Source organism: Rana temporaria, chromosome 8 (assembly GCF_905171775.1).
Source record: "Rana temporaria chromosome 8, aRanTem1.1, whole genome shotgun sequence".
Classification (NCBI taxonomy): domain Eukaryota; kingdom Metazoa; phylum Chordata; class Amphibia; order Anura; family Ranidae; genus Rana; species Rana temporaria.
Genome location: NC_053496.1, coordinates 8,779,530 through 8,804,691, shown reverse-complemented (window position 1 = coordinate 8,804,691; position 25,162 = coordinate 8,779,530). Strand labels below are relative to the sequence as shown.

The window sequence follows — 25,162 nt, the reverse complement described above, 5'->3', positions numbered from 1 at the left end:
GTTGTCGGGAAGAAGCTCTTGTCACCATCAACATGGGGACAAGGTGCTTTTTGGGGTGGGGGGGCCTGCCCCAAAGCACCCACCCCCCCATGTTGAGGGTATATGGCCTGGTCTGGTTCAAGAGAGGCACTTGATCGCCCCCCCCCTTTCCTGGCTTGCTCAGATAAGGGTCTTGTATGGATTTTGGGGGGACACTATGCCATTTTTTTAAATAAAATTGGGTTGGGGTTCCCCTTAAAATCCATACCAGACCCGAAGGGTCACAGAGCCCAGAAGACTCCAGTGACACAATGACGTTACGTTGAGGGGAGGCTTTACAACTGGTTGTATTTCTACACAGTACTGGAACACCAATGGTCATGGTCATCAGCAGAAGAGCTGCTGCAGAGCGCCATGTGAAAGCAGACTGCAGCAACCATAAAAAATATGTAAGGTATTTTTATTTCGTTTGAGTGTGTTGGTGGGTAGGTGAAATTAGGAGATCAGCTTAAAAAAATAATGTTTTTATTATACTGATAGAAATAACTACCGTATTTATCGGGGTATAGCGCGCTCCCGCATATAGCGCGCACCCCTAAAGTTGCCCAAATTCCTGTGGAAAAAAAGTTTTTTTGTACTTACAGTTTTGGTGTCTTGCGCGACGTCCATCGGCGGCCTCGTCGGGTCCGGCGTCCGTCTGCGGCTTCGGGTGTCCTCTTCGTCGGGTCCGGCGTCCTGCAGCGTCCTCGCATCCTCCCCGCTCATTTCCCGCGCCGAGTTTGAATACTGCGCCGACATATACCGAGCGCAGTACACTCGTGTTTTGTCGGGCAGGCTCGGCTACTCTCGCGCTGACGTTCTGTACGTCCAGGACGTCAGCGCGAGAGGCGCCGAGACTGCCCAAAGATACACGAGTGTACTGCGCTCGGTATATGCCGGCGCAGTATTCAAATTTGGCACGGGAAAGCGGGTATCGGCGTATACCGCGCACCCACGATTTTGCCCTGATTTTCAGGGCAAAATAGTGCGCGGTATACGCCGATAAATACGGTAAATCTAATCTAAATCTTTTTTAGCAACAAAGGATGGTACTCACATTAAGCATCATGATGTCAGCACAGGCTCCACCCCAGCATGTTTCGTCCCAGAAGACGTACTCAAGGGGCTGGTTGATGATATGAATACTTTTGAATGTCGTTTGCTTCTAACTAGTCTAATCTCATGTTTTTTCTATATATTTTTTCTTTTACTATTCTTTTTTCTATAATCATGTTTCTTATAGCAACTCTGACACACCACAAAATAAATTTACTAAAACTGCAGGATTTGTAAAAAAAAAAAAAAAACTTTGCCCTGCTATTTTGTGTTAAGGGAAAACACGGTGCTGACATCCTTTGTGTCTGAATTCTGTTTCCTCTCAGGGGTGGATGACACCTATCAGCACGGCCGTGGGGTTGCATTAGCTGACTTCAATCGGGATGGAAAGGTGGATATTGTGTATGGAAACTGGAATGGACCTCACCGCCTGTTCCTACAGACCAGCACAAACGGGAAAGTTCGATTCCGGGTAAGAAGGAATTTATGACGTATATCTGCCTTTTCCAAAAATACTGTTTATTGACATAACCATTCTGACCAGGTAAAGTGAATATCATTGATTATCCCATTACAATGACATCTGAAAGTGGGTGGGGTATATAAGGCAGCGAGTGAACATGTTGTCCCTATATGTTGATGTTTTGAAAAAAATGAGCAAGTGTAAGGATTTAAGGGGTTTTGACAAGGTCCAAATTGTTATGTCTAGGCGACTAGGTCATAGCAACGCCAAACCTGCAGCTCTTGTGGGATGTTCCCGGTCAGCAGTGGTCAGGACTGACCAAAATTAGTCCAAGGAAGGAGAACCGGTGACAGGATCATGGGCAGCCAAGGCTTATTCATGAAGGTGGGGAGGGAGGGCTCATTGATGGAGGTGGGGAGGGAAAGTTTATTGATGGAGATGGGGAGGTAAGACTCATTGAGGGAGGAGGGAAGGGAAGGCTCATTGATGGCGTTGGAGGGAAGGCCCAATGATTGAGGTGGGTAGGGAAGGCTCACTGATGAAGGTGAGGGGGGCTCGTTGATGGAGTTGGGTGGGAGGCTCATTGATGGAGGTGGGGGAGGGAAGGCACATAAATGGAGTTGGGGAGAGGAAGGCTCATTGATGGAGTTGGGGAGGGAAGGCTCATTGATGGAGGTGGGGAGGTAAGGCTCATTGATGGAGGTGGGGAGGGAAGGCTCATTAATGAAGGTGGGGAGGGAAGGCTCATTAATGGAGGTGGGGAGGGAAGGCTCATTGATGGAGGAGGGTAAATAATGCTCATTGATGGAGGTGGAGAGGGAAGGCTCATTGATGGAGGTGGGGAGGGAAGGCTCATTGATGGAATTGGGTGGGAGGCTCATTGATGGAATTGGGTGGGAGGCTCATTGATGGAGGTGGGGGAGGGAAGGCACATTAATGGAGTTGGGGAGAGGAAGGCTCATTGATGGAGTTGGGGAGAGGAAGTCTCGTTGATGGAGGTAGGGAGGTAAGGCTCATTGATGGAGGTGGGGAGGTAAGGCTCATTGATGGAGGTGGGGAGAGAAGGCTCATTTATTGAGGTAGGTAGGGAACGCTCACTGATGGAGGTTGGTAGAGAAGGCTCATTAATGAAGTTAGGGAGGGGAAGGCTCATTGATGGAGTTGGAGAGGGAAGGCTTGATAATTGAGTTGAGGAGGGAAGGCTCATTGATGAAGGTGGGGAGGGAAGGCTCATTAATGGAGGTGGGGAGGGAAGGCTTATTGATGGAGGAGGGTAAAGCATGCTCATTGATAGAGGTGGAGAGGGAAGGCTCATTGATGGAGGTGGGGACTCGGGAGGGAAGGCTTATTGATGGAGGAGGGTAAAGCATGCTCATTGATAGAGGTGGAGAGGGAAGGCTCATTAATGAAGGTGGGGAGGGAAGGCTCATTGATGAAGGTGGGGAGGATTACGAAAAAAGAGGAATTGGTAGGTGTATAGCGAAAAGACCTGGTCTGTCCAATCCAATGTTGAACAATAGAAACAAAAACCTAGTGCTCAAGGCACGGTAAACCCCTTGTGGATCTTTAATAGGCAGACGAGGTAGTAAAAATAGTACATTTTATTTAATTTTAACATCAATAAATAATGAGAACAGTATATAACATCATGTAAAAACAAGATACATAATACCCAGAAAACTGCAACTGTATGTTGAACACACTGCCCATGGAGAACAAAACGGGCTAGTAATGTAGCATACTGGCATAGACACCTTACATGTTTCAGACCAAATATAGTATAGTCCTTCTTCATAGGTTTTATGACAAAGTTCTATAATATAGGTGTAGCGGTGACAGCTTGGGTCAAGCCTTTTATTAAAAAATAAAAAAATGTAAATGTCCAACGATGTCCATTCATCTTCTATTCCGCCGCTCGCGTCGCACGAAAAAAAAAAGCCAACTGACCCTTCTCTCGCTTTTTTTCTGCCGAAGCGAGCGGCGTAATAGGAGATGAATGGACATCGCTGGATATTTTTTATTTTTAATAAAGGACTTATCCCAAGCTGTCTCTTGTCTTTTTACCATTTTTGACCCTTTTTTTGTGAAATGGTAGGTGTACAATAGACCCATGATACCTGATAATTCATTACAGCCACGATCAGTTTTAAATTACTTTTTTTTCTTTAGAATTGTCATTTTACTGCAGGGACTGTTCTAAACACGGACATGTGGCCTGGTACGGTTCATGAGGAGGGGCGCTCTCTCTTCCCCCCTCTTTTTATGCGGCCTGCCAGATTGTGTGCTCGGATAAGGGTCTGGTATGGATTTTTGGGGGGACCCCAATGCCATTTTTTTTTATTTTGGTGCAGGGTTCCCCTTAAAATCCATACCAGACCTGAAGGGCCTGGTATTGATTTTGGGGGGACCCCCACACAATTTTTTTTTATCTTGGTGCGGGGTTCCCCTTAATATTCATACAAGACCCAAAGGGCCTGGTAATGGACTGGGGGGGGGGGGGGTTTACCAATGCTGTTTTTTTTTTTTTACATGAGTTTTATCTGTATTGCCGAGACCTGATCATTCATTACAGCCACGATCAGTTTTAAATTACTTTTTTTCCTTTAGAATTGTCATTTTACTGCAGGGACTGTTCTAAACACGGGAAAAATGCACCACTTCACAGGCATACTATAGACACCCCCCAGGCATACTATAGACACCCCCCAGGTATCTTCTTTCCCAGAAGCGGCCCAGGGGGCGTGGTCAACCCGCTGTGCATTCTGGGAGAGGGTACTTAAGGGGCAGACACCATTTTGTGGGGTTCGCCTTCCGATCCCACCCTGAGGGCCCTCCTGGCCTCAGGGATGAGCCGGCAGTTACCGCCTCAGGGCAACATTTGCCTGAGGCCTCGCAACTGAGATGTAGGCCCTGGAGCTGCTGGGGCCTACTGATCCAGGGATGATCCTGTGTCGCCTTACCTGCTGGAAGGGACCGAGAAATTAAGGACACAATTGGAGGATATGTCAAAGTTTACCTCACAGTGCTGCCGGAAAGGCTGAAAGATCCTGGCACTGAGAGCTGAGTTCTACCTTCACCTAGTCTGTGCCAGAGACTATCGTTTGATCGAGCTTTGCACCAGCTGCTAGACCAGCGACAATGAGCCTATCCGGTGGTCGCTGAGTCCAGTGAAATGTCAGATCCCTAAATCTCCCCTACACCTCCACCCCTCTATTCTGAAGTTGTCTTTAATAAAACCCTCTCTGCAGGGGGAGAAAAAGAGACTTGGTGTTTGGTGCAGACATTTCTTCCTTTAACCACTTCTTCAAGGAGAACGGAACAGTAAGGTAACGGCAGGCCCAAATCTAAACCAGCAGTTCCTTCGGGGGTAGTGCCACATGAGTTACGGAGGAGGTCTAGGGCTAGAATTACTGCTCTCGCTCTAATGTGAAAAAACACCATAGATAACCTAGTTTGTTTGTAAAATATAAAAAGATGATGTTATGCCGAGTAAATAGATACCTAACATGTCACGCTTTAAAATTGCGCACGCTCGTGGAATGGCGACAAACTACAATACTTAAAAATCTCCATAGGCGACAGTTTAATTTATTTTTTTACAGGTTACTTGTAGCGGTGCCCTCCCCGTGAGGTGGCTTCACTTGTTTTGAGTTACAACATCATGGAGACCTTGCGCTCCTCCACCTTCCGTTTGAGGAGGTCCCACAGATGATCAATAGGGTTTAGATCTGGAGACATGCTTGGCCAGTCCATCACCTTTACCCTCAGCTCGTGTGTTACTGCAACCATGGGCGTCCACTCCATAGGGCAAGGGGGGTCGTTTGCCCCCCCTGGAATTGCCAGGGAAAGCCAGGAGTGGGGCCGAACTGGCCCTGGGACCGCTTTAAGTGGCAACTGCAGTGCTCCCCTACTTCTGTCCTCCGATGCTCGTATCATATGTCATGGAGCTGGGTCTGTGTGCAAGGTCCCGCCCCCCTAGTTCGGCTGGTCTGATAGTCTACTAGTGTTCCGCCTATCACACGAGCCGAACTAGGGGGGGCGGGACCTTGCACACAGACCCAGCTTCGTGACATAAGATACGAGCGCCAGAGGACAGAGGGAGGGGAGTGCCGCTTTATATCGTTTACCAGGCCTGTGCTTTGTTTTTTCCAACATCTGTTGCCACAGGTAACACTAGACTATTTTCTGATGTGTTTTTAGCAAGTCTGGAACCGCAGAGCAAACACAACACAGAGTTGTAGCCTACGGCATAGTTTCTAGTTGTCCCTTATTTAGAGTGCCTGTCCCTCTTCTGGAATCAAATCCATTTGTCCCTCATTCCAAAAGGTTCCTCTTTTAGACCTGAAATAAATATACTGTCAATATAGTGTAGTGTTTCAGTCAAGAGAAAGGGGTGCTGTGTAATGTAAAGGGGTCCAGTGATGCAGGGTGCTGTGTAATGTAAAGGGGGCCAGAGGTGCAGGGTGCTGTGTAATGTAAAGGGGTCCAGAGGTGCAGGGTGCTGTATAATGTAAAGGGGTCCAGAGGTGCAGGGTTCTGTGTAATGTAAAGGGGTCCAGAGGTGCAGGGTGCTGTGTAATGTAAAGGGGTCCAGAGGTGCAGGGTGCTGTGTAATGTAAAGGGTGCCAGTAATGCAGGGTGCTGTGTAATGTAAAGGGGTCCAGTGATGCAGGGTGCTGTGTAATGTAAAGGGGTCCAGAGATGCAGGGTGCTGTGTAATGTAAAGGGGGCCAGTGATGCAGGGTGCTGTGTAATGTAAAGGGGTCCAGTGATGCAGGGTGCTGTGTAATGTAAAGGGGTCCAGAGGTGCAGGGTGCTGTGTAATGTAAAGGGGGCCAGTGATGCAGGGTGCCGTGTAATGTAAAGGGGGCCAGTAATGCAGGGTGCTGTGTAATGTAAAGGGGTCCAGTGATGCAGGGTGCTGTGTAATGTAAAGGGAGCCAGTGATGCAGGGTGCTGTGTAATGTAAAGGGGGCCAGTAATGCAGGGTGCTGTGTAATGTAAAGGGGTCCAGTGATGCAGGGTGCTGTGTAATGTAAAGGGATCCAGAGGTGCAGTTGTGGAGAGGGGTACACAGCTTTTAACCACCGCTAGCGGTTGAAGGGTAAAATGCGACTGTATCGCCGCTGCCGAAGCGCCCCCCCCCCCTCTGAAAAAAATTCAGCGGATGCCCATGACTGCAACCGCAGTTTATTGGATTTGTCATCATATATTTGTAACAAATCTGCTCAGTGATGTCATAGTGTAGCGTTGTGTTGATATTCATGTGAGATCTGCAGAAGTTTTATTCTCTTTGTAGCAGATAATCCCGGACGTTAATAAAACAGATCCAGGCTTTAATGATATGCGCATACATTATGGGATGGCATTTAATCCGTCCTAAAACAGAGCAACAAATCCATGTTGGGGTCAGGCGGGGGGTTATTTCGATCTTGAACAGGTACGCGTTTCTGATTTACATCCGCGTAGTTATGAAGAAATCCAGGAATAATTACGTCCTTGTTATCGCAAATAAGCCGTCGCAAAGCGGCTCGGCGGTCTGTTAAGTTATTAATAATTTCTGGGATTGAGCGATCGTTTTGCTTTTTTTACCCCTCGGAAATGTTCCTGGAAATGAAGCGGTTATATATATAGACGAGTGAAACGCGTCCCAATTACATTTTCGCTGATTTCAGTAAACAAAGATCACAGAGGATTCTTCGCCTGGAGATGTGTTAGAAGAACGGTTGCTGGTCACCCTCCTCCTCCTCCTCCTCCTCCTCTTATTTTCTTTACTGATTTACAGTGCGGAGTTCTTTCTTATGCAAAACCAATGTAAGATGTGGAGGGGGGAGGGGAGCTCTTTGGAAAGGAAAACATGTAGAATTAAGATAAAGGAAATGTTCTCTTTTTTTTTTTTCTTCTTTGAATAGTGAAAGGGATTTATCATGACGCTTCAGGTTTAACGATTTTTGTAGCAGAAGTCTTCCTTAACCACTTCAGCTCCAGAAAATTTAACCCCCCTTCATGACCAGGCCATTATTATTTTTTGTTGCTATTTGGCGCTGCGTTACTTTAACCACTTAAGCCCCGGACCATTTTGCAGCTAAATGCCCAGGCCAGGTTTTGCGATTCGGCACTGAGTCGCTTTAACTGACAATTGCGCGGTCGTGCGACGTGGCTCCCAAACGAAATTGGCGTCCTTTTTTCCCCACAAATAGAGCTTTCTTTTGGTGGTATTTGATCACCTCTGCGGTTTTTATTTTTTGCGCTATAAACAAAAATAGAGCGACAATTTTGAGAAAAATGCAATATTTTTTACTTTTTGCTATAATAAATATTCCCCCAAAACATATATAATTTTTTTTTCCTCAGTTTAGGCCGATACGTATTCTTGTACATATTTTTGGTAAAAAAAATCGCAATAAGCGTTTATCGATTGGTTTGCGCAAAATTTATAGCGTTTACAAAATAGGGGATAGTTTTATTGCATTTTTATTAATTATTTTTTTTTTACTACTATTGGCGGCGATCAGCGTGTTTTTTCGTGACTGCGACATTATGGCGGACACTTCGGACTATTTTGACACATTTTTGGGACCATTGTAATTTTCACAGCAAAAAATGCATTTAAATTGCATTGTTTATTGTGGAAATGACAGTTGCAGTTTGGGAGTTAACCACAGGGGGCGCTGTAGGAGTTAGGGTTCACCTAGTGTGTGTTTACAACTGTAGGGGGGTGTGGCTGTAGGAATGACGTCATCGATCGAGTCTCCCTATATAAGGGATCACTCGATTGATGCAGCGCCATAGTGAAGCACGGGGAAGCCGTGTTTACATACGGCTCTCCCCGTTCTTCAGCTCCGGGGAGCGATCGCGACGGAGCGGCTATAAATGAATAGCCGCGCCGTCGTCCCGGATCGCTCCCCGAAGGAATCCGCCCGCCGCATCGGACCCCCCACCCGCTAGAAGGCAGGGACGTATATATACGCCCATCTGCCTGTCCGTGCCATTTTGCGGACGTATATAGTCGTGCGGCGGGCGTTAAGGGGTTAACCACTTCAGCCCCCTTCATGACCAGGCCATTATTATTTTTTGTTGCTATTTGGCGCTGCGTTACTTTAACCACTTCAGCCCGGAAGATTTGGCTGCTCAATGACCAGGCCATTTTCAACGGGAACGTGGGGGAACGCCGTTCTGGCACCTTCAGCACTGAATGTATGTAATGGTAAGAGGGGTGCTGGGGGTGTGATGAAGGGTCTTCTGATGCTGGCTGCTGGGGGATCTATTGTTGCTGGATGGGATCTGTTGTTACTTTAAGGCCTTGTACACACGACCGAACATGTCCGCTGAAACTGGTCCGTCGGACCAGTTTCCGCGGACATGTTCGGTCGTGTGTAGGGCCGACCGGACAGTTTCCCCGGCCTAGCGGACAGGTTTCCAACGGACAAAAGTTTCTTAGCATTCTAAGAAACTTGTCCGCTGGAAGCCTGTCCGTCGGACATGTCCGCTGGCACGAAATCCCACGCATGCGTCAAAGTGATTCGACGCATGCGTGGAAGCATTGAACTTCCTGGTGCGCGCACGTCGCGGCGTCATCGTCGCCGCCACGTCGCCGCGTATTCTGTCCGCAGGGAATTTGGTCTGATGGTGTGTACACACATCAGACCAAATGATCCCAGCGGACATGTCCGATGAAAACGGTCCGCGGACCGTTTTCATCGGACATGTTGGGTGGTGTGTACGAGGTCTAAGAATGACACAGAGCTATTTTTCAGTGGGAACGTGGTGGAACGCTGTTCTGGCACCTCCAGCACTGAATGCATGTAATGGTAACAGGGGTGCTGGGGTGTGATGAAGGGTCTTCTGATTCTGGCTGCTGGGGGGATCTATTGTTGCTGGATGGGATCTGTTGTTACTTTTAGAATGACACAGAGCTATTTTTCAGTGGGAACGTGGTGGAACGCCGTTCTGGCACCTTCAGCACTGAATGCATGTAAAAGTAAGAGGGGTGCTGGGGGTGTGATGAAGGGTCTACTGATTCTGGCTGCTGGGGGATCTATTGTTCCTGGATGAGTGAGTGAGTGAGTAACTTGTATAGCCCAAAGGTCAGGGTAAATAGAGAACATTCTAAAAGTAACAACAGATCCTATCCAGCAACAATAGATCCCTCAGCAGCCAGCATCAGTAGACCCTTCCTTACACCCCAGCACCCCTCTTACCATTACATACATTCAGTGCTGGAGGTGCCAGAACGGCGTTCCACCACATTCCCACTGAAAAAAAGCTCTGTGTCATTTTAAAAGTAACAACAGATCCCATCCAGCAATAATAGATCCCCCAGCAGCCAGCATCAGTAGACCCTTCATCACACCCCAACACCCCTCTTACCATTACATACATTCAGTGCTGGAGGTGCCAGAACGGCGTTCCACCACGTTCCCACTGAAAAATAGCTGTGTGTCTAGCAACCTAAAAGTCAAATTTTCCTCCTTTTATCTTTTATTTTATTCCTTCAGCAAGTTTACTGTACGCCTTTTCCTGACAAAGGTTTTGCTTCTCTTTTTTTTTTTTTACAATTTGAAGACCTAAGACCCCCCCAAGACAGATAAATACGGGGGGGGGGGGTCCCCTTCTTTCTGCATTTCCTAATTTCCCATTATATGTTGCAGAAGACTGACACCTGGGGCCAGATTCACAGAGGAGAGCGTATCTTTGTGCGGGCGTAGCGTATCCTATTTACGTTACGCCTCCGCAACTTAGACAGGCAAGTGCAGTATTCACAAAGCACTTGCTCCGTAAGTTGCGGCGGCGTAGCGTAAATCGGCCGGCGTAAACCCGCGTAATTCAAATGTGGAAGAGGTGGGCGAGTTTTATTAAAATGAGCCGTGACCCCATGCAAATGAAGCGCCAATCGTACGGCGCTGGCGCGCGCACGCTCGGTATCACGTCGAATTTACGCCCTAAGATACGCCAGGCTCGATGCCTGTGACGTGAACGTAACCTACGCACAGCCCCATTCACGTACGACTTAGGCCCCATACAGACGACCGAACATGTCTGCTGAAACTGCTCCGCGGACCAGTTTCAGCAGACATGTTCGGTCGTCTGTACAGCTGAGCGGACAGGATTCCAGCGTACATTTGCCCGCCGGGCCTTTTTCGAGCGGGCAAATATTTCTAAACATGTTTAGAAACATGCCCGCTGGAATCCTGTCGGTCGGACATGTTCGGTCGTCTGTACAGACTTACCGTACATGTCCGAGCGGCCGCCATCCCTCGCATGCGTCGAATGACTTTGACGCATGCGTGGAAGCATCGAACTGCCAGGGCCGCGCACGTCGCTGCGTCAGCACCAGCGTAAATATGCACCCTAGATACGACGGCGTACTAAGGCCTAGTACACACGATAGGATTTATCTGCGGATACGGTCCTCCGGACCGTTTCCGCGGATAAATCCTCTGAGGATTTTGATCCGATGGAGTGTACACACCATCGTATCGAAATCCGCGCCGAATTCCCATCGCGATGACGTGTAGCGCCGTCGCCGCGATGATGACGCGGCGACGTGTGCGACGCTGTCATATAAGGAATTCCACGCATGCGTCGAATCATTACGACGCATGCGAGGGATGGGTTCGGACGGATCGATCCGGTGAGTCTGTACAGACCAGCGGATCGATCCGCTGGAGCCGATTCCAGCGGATAGATTTCTTAGCATGGATCGTGCACACCAGCGGATCTATCCGCTGAAACCGATCCGCGGATCAATTTCAGCGGATCGATCCTCTCGTGTGTACGACGGGGCCTATGACTTACGTCGTTAGGCTGAAGCCATATTTCAGGCGTATCTTGTTCCCAGAATACCGCGCAGAGATACGACGGCGCAACTTTTAAATTACGCGGCGTATCAATAGATACGCCAGCGTAACTCGTTCGTGAATCTGACCCCTGAAGTCCACATAGGAAGGCGTCCTGTACACGAAGCAAGGCGCGTTTTCTTCCACTTCCACCCAGAAATATTTTTATACAACCTCATCCCGCAGGCTCCGTACCGTATCTCCTGAAGGTGCGAATTAAGACCCACTTCTGAGCACAGTGAGGGAAAATTGAAATTGGTATAATTTACAGGTTTACAGGCGCAAAGTAAATTATCCGTACTTAAATCCACTCCAGAAGGCGAAGCAATTTGTAAGTATATACCGAAAATATATTCTTTCAGCTGACTGCGGAAAAAACCCGTCCTGACCGGGGGAAAATGACAAAGACTCTAATTTCCAGGAATCGGTAATCACTCCCAATTCTTCCGCCGCGCTTTCCCGAGTCGAGGATCGGATATTATTACCTCGGATCGAATGAGTGTTAACAAATAATTCTCGCGGAAAATGGATGTGTTGGGTGCACAACTGTAAAAAAATGACTTGTAATTTACAGCTGAGGATAATATGTGTATAGTAGAGAAAACAAGGGGGGCAATAGAAGAGAAAACAAGGGGGCGATAGAAGAGAAAACAAGGGGGCGATAGAAGAGAAAACAAGGGGGCGATAGAAGAGAAAACATGGGGGCAATAGAAGAGAAAACAGGGGGGCAATAGAAGAGAAAACAGGGGGGCAATAGAAGAGAAAACAGGGGGGCAATAGAAGAGAAAACAAGGGGGCAATAGAAGAGAAAACAAAGGGGCGATAGAAGAGAAAACATGGGGGCGATAGAAGAGAAAACATGGGGGCGATAGAAGAGAAAACATGGGGGCGATAGAAGAGAAAACAAGGGGGCGATAGAAGAGAAAACAAGGGGGCGATAGAAGAGAAAACAAGGGGGCGATAGAAGAGAAAACAAGGGGGCGATAGAAGAGAAAACAAGGGGGCGATAGAAGAGAAAACAAGGGGGCGATAGAAGAGAAAACAAGGGGGCGATAGAAGAGAAAACATGGGGGCGATAGAAGAGAAAACATGGGGGCGATAGAAGAGAAAACATGGGGGCGATAGAAGAGAAAACATGGGGGCGATAGAAGAAAATAAAGGTGGGCGATAGAAGAAAAAAAAAGGGGGCAATAGAATAGAAAACATGGGGGCATTAGAAGAGAAAACACTGGGGCAATAGAAGAGAAAAAGAAGGGGGCAATAGAAGAGAAAACAAGGGGGCGATAGAAGAGAAAAATAAGGGGGCGATAGAAGAGAAAAATAAGGGGGCAATAGAAGAGAAAACAAGGGGGCGATAGAAGAGAAAAATAAGGGGGCGATAGAAGAGAAAAATAAGGGGGCAATAGAAGAGAAAACAAGGGGGCGATAGAAGAGAAAACATGGGGGCAATAGAAGAGAAAACATGGAGGTAATAGAAGGGAGCAATAGAAGAGAAAACATGGGGGCATTAGAAGAGAAAACATGGGGGCAATAGAAGAGAAAACATGGAGGCAATAGAAGGGGGCAATAGAAGAGAAAACATGGGGGCAATAGAAGAGAAAATATGGGGGCAATAGCTCCCATATGTTATGTTGGATTTCATTTATTTTTCCATGCATGTGATCAGGTTTCTATGGAGACCACTGATTAAAGCAGTGGGGATGTCCTCAGAAACCTCTCACCAACTTCAGACGGGAGGAATTTTTCCTGAACTTTAGAAACTCTTACTCAGATTTATGGAGGAACGTCAGAGGGGGAGGGAGCGACTCTCTATGGTGGTGCTCAGCCATACGTGAGATCATCTGTGAAAATGACAAACGTGTCAGAAACCATGAATCAGACTGAGACAGAAGTACAGTTAAATCACACTTGTTTAATAATAATAAAAAGATAAACAATAAGAGCCGGTTCACACAGGGGCGACCTGGGATCCGACTTGAAGTTGCCCCAAGTCGCGTGGTTGATAAAATCAATGGAAGTGAATGAAGCCGTCTTAATACACACTACTGAAGTCGCTCCGACTTCAGAAAAGGTTCCTGTACTACTTCAATCTGACTTTTAGGCAACTTGTACCCATTGATTTCAATGGAAGTTGCCTCAGAAGTCGGATCACTGTCTTAACTGAAGCAACTTTACAGGAAGAGAACATACATTTCTCAGGTAAACCCCTCCCTCCCCCAGAGCTGATTGTTGTTTGATTGGCCACTGGAAAGCCTCCTGTCCTGGAGGCAACTTGAAGTTGCCTTGTAAGTTGCCTGATGATTTATACTCAAGTCGTGTCCAAGTTGCCTCCCAAAGTCGTGCTGGAAGTCGTGTTGCCCCTGTGTGAACCAGCTCTAAGCATAGTAAAAACATAGCCAGAGTTCAGGAACTGGATCGGATAGTCAGCCAAAACATATGTCAGAGAGCCAGAGATATACATAGTAGAATAGCAAGCAGGATCTGGAGACAGAAGGAGCGTCAGCCAAGCAAGTGTTTAATAAGAAGATAGTCTGTGATGTTGACCAAGGCGAAGGCAGAGATCATCTGAGCTGGACGGCTAAAGTAGGCAGGACTGACGAGCAGGATCATCAATAGGTGAGTCACTGTGGAGAGATTGGAGCTGGTAATTAGCCGACAGCTGAGCGGCCAGCTCAGAGAAGAAAGGGCTGAGCCCAACCCTGACAAAACGTTTATACATTTTACTGTAGGTTCCAGTGGGCAACAAATGACAACATACATCGCGGCCTTAGAGTGTCATTGGTTGTTATGGTGCTGGATGCTGACAGTACCCGGGGGGAACCCAAGGGCACCCCAAGGTGTCATAGCACTTTGGTTGAGAAACACTGCTTTAGAGAGGTCTCCTCTCACTTCCTGTTGTGCCTCGAGAAAAGAAGTGAAAGAATATCTCCCCAATGGGTCACACACAGCAAAAACACCCCAAAAACTTGACTGGGACTCTAACCCTTCCTTACTATTTACGAAATGAAAGGAAAAGTTTTGGCTTTTATTAGACTTTCAATAAAGTTTATATTCGAGTGTTCCTGTTTTTCTGTAACCAGAAGTTTGGCATTAATTGGAATCTAACTGAAAGCGAACAGATTTCACCAAGCGCCTTTCCCGCTGCCCATGCCTTGTGATACTCCTCTCCCCCCCGAGGTCCTTTCCTCCCATGTTCTGCTCCTCTTCTTTCCATCACGATGTTATCACCACTTGTACACAGCTCAGAGACATTGGCCTGCTAGTTTGATGAGCTCCCATATGTTATGTTGGATTTCATTTATTTTTCCATGCATGTGATCGGGTTTCTATGGAGACCACCGATTTTAAAGCAGTGGGGATGTCCTCAGAAACCTCTCACCAACTTCAGACGGGAGGAACTTTTCCTGAACTTTAGAAACTCTGACTCAGATTTATGGAGGAACGTCAGAGGGGGAGGGAGCGACTCTCTATGGTGGTGCTCAGCCATACGTGAGATCATCGGTGCAAAGGACAAACGTTTATACATTTTACTGTAAGTTCCAGTCCCGCGGTACTGCGATTTTCACTGTAAATCTCAGGAACTATGGAAGACTTAAAGGGAAGCTCCACTTTCCTGGAGAAAATATAGCAAATAAAAAAAAAATATCTAGTGTGTGCAATTACTACACAAGCAATGTTGTAATTGAATGTTATTTAAAATGACCTTTTCTTTTCCAATCTTCTGTAAAATGCAATATGGCCACCTGGAGGTGTTCTGTACACAGATGGTATACAGGACGCTCCCCAGAAATGTCCTTTCCTGCTTATATGATTGGCTCACTGATTTCCCAGAAGTCTGCACTTAAATATAAGTCAGATTTTAGGCATCCGCTGCATTAGAAATTTCAGTTTTGGTAAGATACTCCACGGTGTTTAAAGACGAATTTCACAGGCAGGGGCGGACTGACAACTCATGGGGCCCCCGGGCAATAGGAGATTATGGGGTCTTCGGGCAATAGAAGATTATTGGGCCCTCAGGCAATAGGAGATTATGGGGCCCCCAGGCAATAGGAGATTATGGGGCCCCCGGGCAATAGGAGATTATGGGGCCCCCAGGCAATAGGAGATTATGGGGCCCCCGGGCAATAGGAGATTATGGTGTCTTCGGGCAATAGGAGATTATCGGGCCCTCGGGCAATAGGAGATTATAGGGCCCCCGGGCAATAGGAGATTATGGGGCCCCTGGGCAATAGGAGATTATGGGGCCCTCAGATAATAGGAGATTATGGGGCCCACGGGCAATAGAAGATTATCGGACCCTCTGGAAATAGGAGATTATGGGGCCCCCGGGCAATAGGAGATTATGGGGCCCCCAGGCAATAGGAGATTATGGGGCCCCTGGGCAATAGAAGATTATGGCGCCCTTGGGCATAAAGAGATTATGGGGCCACACAGTACTATATATACACACACATGCAGTATACATACACAGTATACACACACAGTATACATACACACAGAATACACATACAGATAAACAGTATACAGTATACATACACACAGAATACACATACAGATACAAAGTATACATACACACAGAATACACACACACAGTACACACACACAGAATACACACACTGAGAAGGTACTGGAGAGGCGGGGCAGCTATAATCTTGGGATTTTTAGACCAAAAGGATGACGGTAAGGGACATTTCAGGGACAGATGTAAAAAAACACCGATTTTGACATACTGTCCCTGGTTTTACTGAGGCTGGCAACCCTGATGGGGCCCCCTAGTGGCATGGGGGAAGGTCTGTTTCTGTTTCTCATTTTCTCTGCATGAGTCCTAATGCTGCACACAGCCTTATGTATTGGCATGCAATCCTGCAGATGCTGCGCAGCTCCCGAGACTCGGCTCAGAAAGTACACATTGATCGGAATGGGTCAGTACACAAACAGTCAATGAAATGTTAGCTTTGCGTTACGTGGCGCCATGACAAAATTAACTAGCGCTGCTTTATTTGGCCACATCGGATGCTGCAGTCTAATTCCCTGAACCCCCCCCCCCCCCACACACACACACCCCAGGAAGGATCCTGTGTTCCCTGGGATGGGAAGGCAACACTAAGGAGAACTCAAGGTCAGAGCCAGGGGGGCCTCAGATGCATTGCAGCCTCCTACCTCTCGTGTCTACAATAGGGTGACCACATTTCCAAACTGCCATTCAGGGACATCCCCCCCCCCCCCCCCCCACAAAAAGATGATTTTTGACATATTTTTTGCCGATTTTTGGGGCAGGGGCGTATGAAATCAGCGGGCCCATGTGCAAGATTTTGGTGGGACCTTTCTGAGATACAAATGAAATCCTGTGTATCCGGACTAAGGGTCTGTTTATACCAGAATGCTGTGAGGGAATCCTGCGTTTTGTGTCCCATAGCGATCTGTTGTGGGTGTCAACTTAACCTCTTTACCTCCTGGCACACACGATTCAAAAACTCCTGATCGATTGCAGCGATCGCAAGCTTTCACTTAGACGCCGGTAACTGTGAAGGGGGTGCTCAGGGAGTGCGCTCTCGGCACAGCGCTACTGATCGCAATTCATTTAAATATGTGACCTCTCTGTGCCAAGGCCCAGGCACAGAGAAGCCGCATATTTGTGTGTGGCTGGTACTAAGGGGTTAATGACTACCCAAATGCAGGTAGCAAATGTAGTGTTTGTATGATCAGCAGTACCATGCGATCCAGTTGCTGTGCGTTTTGTAAAGTAGCGCATGCACAGCTCTTGGTACAGACCGATGGGTTTCAGCCCATTCAAATGAAAGGGCTGAAATCGCACAGAATCTGGAAGGTACGTGAATCGCAAAGGAACGCAGAGCATGTTCCTATGTGATTTGTGGTGTGAACCAGTCCTGAGTCTTGGAGCCCATTGCTGAAAAAAGGTCAGGCACTTGGCTTCACTAACTTGCCTGACAGGGGGGCATTGGCACCTGGAGAAATTGCCCTGAATGTCTAGCAAAGTTTCCCCCCTCAATAGCAGACAGCTTGTCTTTGAAGATGGGGAAGGGGGCAAGTTGTCAAAGAAGAATACTGGCAGTGATTTTGGGGATAAGAGCATGCTGTATGTGCTAGGGGGGCACACTTTGGGAGGGGAGAGAAATTGTTCTGGAAGGGGGGGGTGAATAAAAAACAATTTATCTCCCTTCCTTAAGTGCCCCCCTATCACATACAGCATGCTCTTATCTCCCAAAATCACTGCAAGTATTATTTTTTGACAACTTGCCCCCTGTCTCTGTGTCTCCTCCTGCTAGTGCCAAGCATTAAGATTTTGTGTACTAACCTCAGATCAGCATGTCCCGTCCTCCTGAGTGCTGTGTCCATTCACCTCCCCCTCCTTCCCTCCTGACATCCGAGCCAAGGATGTGTGTTAGTGTGAGGTGGGCAGGGCAGGAGGGGGGAGGAAGTGAGAGGGAGAGATGCCTCACAGCTGTGGGAAACACCTCACAGAAGCAGCAAGCCAGTGACTGGAGCGGAGGTGACAGAACCAGCAGTGACTCCCCAGCAGCACTAGCGCAGAGGAGGAGGAAGAAGTGAAATCCTCCTCTGCTTTCAACGTGGGCAGTGACGTCACTGGTTGCCAGACGCCAAGCGGCTATAGCAACCAGTGATCAGGTGGAAGCAGAGCCAGAGCCAGAACTATGGCGGCTCGGTCCTCCCCTGTTCCCAGACTGTCAGTTTCTATTGCGGGACACTGTATTGTCCCGCAATGAAGGTGTCCGGGACCAGGGACAAATATGTACATTACGGGACGATCCCGGGTAGACCGGGACACGTGGTCACTCTAGTCTACAAGCCTGAAGTATGAGAACGTCATTTGTCACCCACTTTTGCCCGCAGTGTGCTGGTGAAATACGCCATTTATCTCCCTTCCTTCCATAGATGTCTAATTGCTTCTGCTTGCAGATCAGAGCCGGCAGACCAGGAACGTTCTTCTTGATTCCTTTTTGTCATTTTGAACTATTTGCTAATGTTAACTGAGCAGATCTGAGGGGCCGGTTACCTCCCAACACCGCGCCGGCCCCCTCAGATCTTCTACTTCTGAAGCCATTTCGGGGGCTTTCAAGAGCGAAGCAGAACAGAGCCGTTTAAAATCAGACATTTAAAAAGCGATGAGATGTAAAATAATGGAGCTTCCCCACCAAATCTCCACTCTTCACGTTTAACCTTCACATGGGCCGTTAACCGTCCCGGGAAGAGGTAATTACAAAGCGGGGCGACTGCGCCAGTTAATTTAAATATGCTTTGAAAAGCTCTCTGTGAGTAGGAAGGAAAACATTGTATCGGTAAGCGGGAAGTGGGGACCTGTCACGGGGCGAACGTTTCTTTGTTCAACCGCCTAATGATTGTCAAGCCAATGAATGGCCTGATCTTAGAAGGACGATTCCTACTGAAAGGATAATCTGCAGATAATAAGAGAAAGAGATTTCCCTTCGATAAAGACCCTCCTGAAGTTTTGCTTGCTGTGTGATATGGACAGGGCTACTGTTAGAAATTATGGGGCCCCATACAGCCTTTTTGATAGGGCCTCAGACAGCTTAGGTGGGTATGTGGGTGCAGGGCTGGACTGGGTCAAAAATTTGGCCCTGGACTTCATCCAGACTGGCCCACTTTGGCATGTCTCTCCTATGGTGGCCGTACAACTCCCGCACCCCCCCCCCCGGTCACCCAAGCCACCTCTCCCCCTTCACTAGCCACTAGCCGTTCTACTTTATTAGAGTAGAATGGCTGGTATTGGTACTCTTATAGGCACACCTCCCAACATTTAGAAAATCCAATGCGGGGACATCTTGTTGAGCGGGGGGGGGGTGCCGGGGATCAAAGTTGTTGAGCGGGGGGGGGGGGGGGGGATATTCAAAATTCAAAGTTGTTGAGCGGGGGATCAAAGTTGTACGGGGGGGGGGGGCCAGGAATCAAAGTTGTTGAGCGGGGTGGGGGGGGGCATATTCCTCTGTTCCGACACCCCGCCTGCGCCATTCGACTGTAGCCCGCTCCGTATTTCCCGTCGCACTGTGATTGGGCGTATATCGGTCATGTGCGGAGGCGGGACTTCTAGACAATCGATGACAGGCCAGCCCCACGCCGCAAATGACCACCATACGCACAATCACAGGGAACCGGTGGAACGCAAACATGGAGGTGGAACGCAAACATGGAGGCACGGAATGTCGCGCCCGGGCCCTGTTTTCCGGGATCCTAGTCTAGTCCGCGGGACCCCGGGACAGACTTTGAATTGCGGGAGGATCCCGCGGAATCCGGGACAGTTGGGAGGTATGTTATAGGCAGTACCAGTGGGGAAGCTAGACATTATTTCACCCGGGGCAAAGAAACAGTTCGGTGCCCCCCCCCCCCCCATGGGACAAGATTGGTCAGAAGTGAGAAACTCCCAGGCCATAGCTGTTGAGTCAGCTGTCTGTCCCCTCCCCCATGCTCCTCTGTTGTCCCCCCTGCTCCTCTGGTCCTCCCCCTGATTCTCTGTTCCCCCCAGGTGAGTGCTGCAGGGAGGGAAAGGAGGTGAGCTCTGCGGGGAGGGAGAGACAGAGGAGCGGAGGGGGGCAGCGGTCCGCTGTCACTGAAGCCGGCCCACTGAGCCATCGGCCCACCGGGAAACTCCCTGTAGTCCCAATGGCCAATCCATCCCTGTGTGGGTGCAGGTGTATGCCCCCCCCCCCCTGGACAAGGCTCCAGACGCATGAACAAACCACCCAGAGTACACATGTGAATGAGCCCTTAGCCTTTTCTGGCACTTTTTGCCCCCCAAACATTATACAGCGGAACCTCGGTTTATGAGTAACGCGGTTAATGAGCATTTTAAAAGACAAGCAACTTTTTTTTTTAAATTCTGACTCGGTTTGCGAGTGTTGACTCACAAGACGAGCAGAATTTAAGCTAAATAGGCCTGCAGTACCTCATTTGGCCTGAGGTACAGGGGAGCAGAAGCAGAGCAGAGCCAAAAATAGGCCTGCGGTACCACATTTGGCCTGATGTATGGGGTGCAGTCTGGGATGGGATGCGTCCACGGGACGGCGCATGCGCCGTTCGTTAGACGTATCTGTCTGGCGCTCGGCCCATCATTTGCATGGGGTCACGCCTCATTTGCATGGCTCACGCCCACTTCCACAGACTTACGCCTTGGAAACCCAGCGCAGTTTTGGGAGCATCGGCTTTGTGAATTCAATGCTTGCCTCTCTGCGCTGCGTCGGTGTACCGTACAGTAGATACGCTACGGTGGCATAAATGTGCGCCGCTGTCTGTGAATCCGGGCCATAGTGTATGTGCAGTCACCTATAAGCACCTTTTCTTTTCTTTTTTAACCTGTACTCTTTATTTATTTTTGTGAGAAAGTCTCTCTAATCTCTACATGTGAAGTACTGTAGCTTCTTTTGTCTTATTGGACACGCCCATACTTGGTTGTGACAAATTAGCATTTTTAATCTACCTGCCCCAGTTCTAGAAAACCCCTTATCTCACAATTCCCAGTCCCAGATATAATGTGCACGAAGCACCCATAAAAACATTTAATCCATGCCTTTGTACATGGGCATCACTCTTATCATATATCATGGCATATTGTTTACCAAAACAGATCAGGCCGGAGACACCGCCATTCATTGTGGGGCATCGCGTTACATGACACATTAGGCCGGGGAACGTCAAGAACGAGGAAAACGCTTTTAGCTTCTGCCTGATGGAGAATTCTGGAAAACAGCAGAATTAGCTAGATCCCCGATGTAATTAATATATAACTGGCACATGTTCCTCATTAGACTTGAGTACAGTGCCATAAATTATCCCATTAACAAGTAATTGGCGCTCCCTTTGTTTTCACCTTAGGAGAGATGTAAAAAGGCGAGGTTGCCTATAGCAGTGTTTGTCAACCTTATTGAGACCAGGGCCCAGTATATTTTATAAAACCTTCCATATTTAAACAGGGGACTGGGGGCAATTGTGGGGGATGTGTCTCTGGAGGGGGCCGGGGGTCTGTCTAGGAGGCTGGGGACTTTGCAGGGGCACTGTGGGAGACTGGAGGGCAATACTGTGCAGGCTGGAGGGCATTATTCGGCACTTTTGGAGATTGGTGGCACTACGAGGGGCTGGAGGCTCTGTAGCATGCTAGGGGGCACTGCAGGGTGCTAGGGGCACTGTGGGAGGTTGCGCAGCACTGTGGGGGCTAGGGGGTCTCGGGGAACTGTGGGAGGTTGAAGTGAGCTGTAGCCCACAATGGGAGTCTGGGTAGCACTGTGGGAACTGGTAGGCTCTGTGGGGGTTAAGGGGTCTCAGGGGGTCTGGGGAACTATGAGAGGTTGAGGGGAACTGTAGCCCACAATGAGAGTCTAGGTGGCACTATGGAAACTGGGAGGCACTGTGGGGCTAAAGGGTCTCGGGAAGTCTGGGGGGACTTTGGGAGGTTGAGAGGCACTGTAGCCCACAATAGGAGTCTGGATAGCACTATTGGAACTAGGAGGCACTAAGAGGACTTAGGGGTCTCGGAGGGGTCTGGGGGAACTGTGAGAGGCCTAGGGGCACTGTGGCCCACTATGGGAGGATGGGTGACACTATGGGAACTGGGAGGCACTGTGGGGACTAGTGGGTCTCGGTAGGTCTGGGGGAACTGTGGGAGGTTAAAGGGAACTGTAGCCCACAATGGGAGTCTGGATAGCACTATGGTAAATGGGAGACACTGTGGGGGCTAAGGGGTCTCAGGGGATCTGAGGGATCAGTGAGAAGTTGAGGGGCACTGTAGCCCACAATGGGAGTCTAGATAGCACTGTGGGAACTGGGAGGCACTGTGAAGGCTGGGGGAACTGTGAGAGGCTGAGGGGCACTGTTGCCCACTTTGGGAGGATAGGTGGCACTATGGGAACTGGGAGGCACTGTGGGGGGCTAGTGGGTCTCGGTAGGTCTGGGGGAACTGTGGGAGATTGAGGGGAACTGTAGCCCACAATGGGAGTCTGGGTGGGACTAGGGAAACTGTAGGGCACTGTGGGGCTAAAGGATCTCAGGAAGTCTGGGGGAGCTGTGGGAGGTTGAGGGGCACTGTAGCCCACAATGGGAGTCTGGATAGCACTATGGGAACTGGGAGGCACTGTGGGGGCTAAGGGGTCTGGGGGAACTGTGAGAGGCTGAGGGGCACTGTGGCCCACTATGGGAGGATGGGTGACACTATGGGAACTGGGAGGCACTGTGGGGGCTAGTGGGTTACAGGGGGTCTGGGGGAACAGTGGGAGGCTGAAGGGAACTGTAGCCCACAATGGGAGTCTGGATAGCACTATGGGAACTGGGAGGCACTGTGGGGGCTAAGGGGTCTGGGGGTGTCTGGGGGAACTGTGAGAGGCAGAGGGGCACTGTGGCCCACTATGGGAGGATGGGTGGCACTATGGGAACTGGGAGGCACTGTGGTGGCTGAGGGGTCTCAGGGGGTCTGGGGGAACTGTGAGAGGCAGAGGGGCACTGTGGCCCACTATGTGAGGATGGGTGACACTATGGGAACTAGGAGGCACTGTGGCAGATTATGTGATCTGCTGCTGGCTCGATGCCCAGAAAGAGGGAGGCTACAGCCCAGTGGATGAGAACTACTGGCCTTTAGCAACTGTTCAGATTCTAATTTCTAAATGAATAGTGTAACAAAGAAATTAAAGGGAAACCTATGCTTTGTGGTTGTAAAAATCTAAAAGGCAACCTGCAAAAGGAGAGTAATAACGTCTGCAAGACCCACCACTGGTGACACCAATCCATATACCCAGTGAATTGACTGGGCTTAAGTGATACACAGAGATGAAACAAATTCTCCTACATAAGGTATACCTGTTTATCTGCAGTCTTCTGTCCTGTACAACCCCTCAAAGTGCTGAATTTTAAATATTCGTTCCAGAAGAATGCTTGTTATCCAAAGCACTCGTATATCAAAGCGAGTTTCCGCATATGAAATAATGGAAACTCAGATAATCCGTTCCACAGCCACTGCTTATCTATACAGTACCGCACACATGTGGTCAGAGGTTCGGGGATGCTGGAGACACTCGGAAACACTCAGAGACACTCGGGAACTGATTATTTCCGAGTGTCTCCAAGCATCTCTGAGTGATCTCCGAGCGTCTCTGAACATCACCGGCACCCCTGCACCTCTGGCCAAATGCGGTACTGCACCCCCAGTTGCTTGAATCCTGCTCATCTTGTGAGACAACGCTCGCAAATCGAGTCAAGATCTTTTTTTTTTAAATGGCTCGTATTGCGAAACGCTCGTAAACCGTGTTACATGCAATTAAAGGTTCCACTGTACTATGCAGAGCTCAGAGAGGAGAGCTCTGAGAGCTAATTGGAGGGAAGGAACACACCCCCTTCACACAGCACACAGGAACAGAGCTGAGGCTGTTAATCACAGGCTGTGTGCAGGAGCTCCCTTCCCTGTCACCTTTTTTTCTAGGTGTCAGGAAATCTCATCAGACGGGACTCATGCAGATAGCAAAGGAAGGAGGCAGCAGACAGAAATGACACTTAGTGCTTGTGACGGAAACGTCCAGCACCCAGCTTGGGTGCCTCAGTCAAGATATATAGCTTCTTCTAGTCTGAACACAGGAACCGGGTATTATAGCTGAGCACCCAAGACAAGGCGACACTAGCTTAGATGCAAACTGGAACTCACTTTATTGAAAATTCACACATAATATATAGTACTCCAGATCAGGTAAGGGCCACACATTACCATAACAATGCAAACTGTAAACAGGAATATAATTAACATAGCTAAGGAACATTAACATAAATCTAATTAAACTACTAGGCACTTCGACAAGTCTAGGTGGCTCTAAATATATTGGACCAGTTCTAGGGACAGACTGTCTTATCCACATCCCTGAGAAATCAAATAAAACAAAATTAGAGAGAGCGCCACTCCCCCATGAGGTGATGGCACTTAATTTCCAGAGGTAAGCTGTTGTGGAAATGTTATGAAGATGTATTTAATATGTATTGTCATAGTGTCTCCCAGTGTTAGTACTCCCGCAGCCCGCTCTAAAGAGCTGACTGGGGCAGACTGACGCTGGTTGAGTCCCGTCTGGTAGTGGAAAACTTCCTGAGGTTGGAGAGAGGTGTTTGCAGAGTGAGGGGGTATGTCCTCCAGCGAAAGGGCCCCTGCGCATTAGCACAGACATTCGTCTGGAGGGAATATGTTCACTCTGCAAGGACATTATCGGTTATAGGCGGATGTACGCTCTTGTCTCTGCTGTGTCTGATCAGCACATGTCGAGACTCATATCATACACCTGCAGATAGTCTCCCATCCACAAGGAACGGTAGTATAATACGGGTATGCATTGTTCTCTGAAACAACGCAAAATAAAGATTCATAACCAGCGGTAAATACGGGAGTCTTTGAGTTGTTATGGTCAGAGATGGAGTTCATGTTTGTTTAGCCAATGCGGCTTCCTTTGTTTAGTTGAGCAACATGGCTTTCAGGTAAAGGCATACACACTGTCTCTGCTCAGACACACCCATTGGACTCCTTTAGCCATTATTCATTGGCTTTTTGTATGAACTCATCCTGTTGGAAGGATTTCCTGTTAGGTCATTTCCTGTGTGGAGGTCATATCCTGTGATGTCACTTCCCATTGGAGGAACCGATTGGCTGCTGGAGCCATCACTTCCTGTTTGTCAATGCTTTTGTGATTTACGAATAAAAAGCCAAGCACACTGGTCGCTGGGGCAGTCATGCGGTGGAGCTGAGAACGTGAGCTGTGGTGATGTCTGTTTACTT

The 25,162-nt window shown here is 48.6% G+C and overlaps 1 protein-coding gene across 3 annotated transcripts in view; it reads left to right on the top strand.

The window, feature by feature from the left end:
- Positions 1-25,162, top strand: part of CRTAC1 (cartilage acidic protein 1) — a 738,783-nt gene that overhangs the window by 604,462 nt on the left and 109,159 nt on the right. For all 3 annotated transcript variants that reach the window (XM_040361273.1, XM_040361276.1, XM_040361274.1), the window contains exon 7: positions 1,401-1,546. In XM_040361273.1, the coding sequence (XP_040217207.1) occupies positions 1,401-1,546 (146 nt within the window). The remainder of the gene's footprint in view (positions 1-1,400; positions 1,547-25,162) is intronic.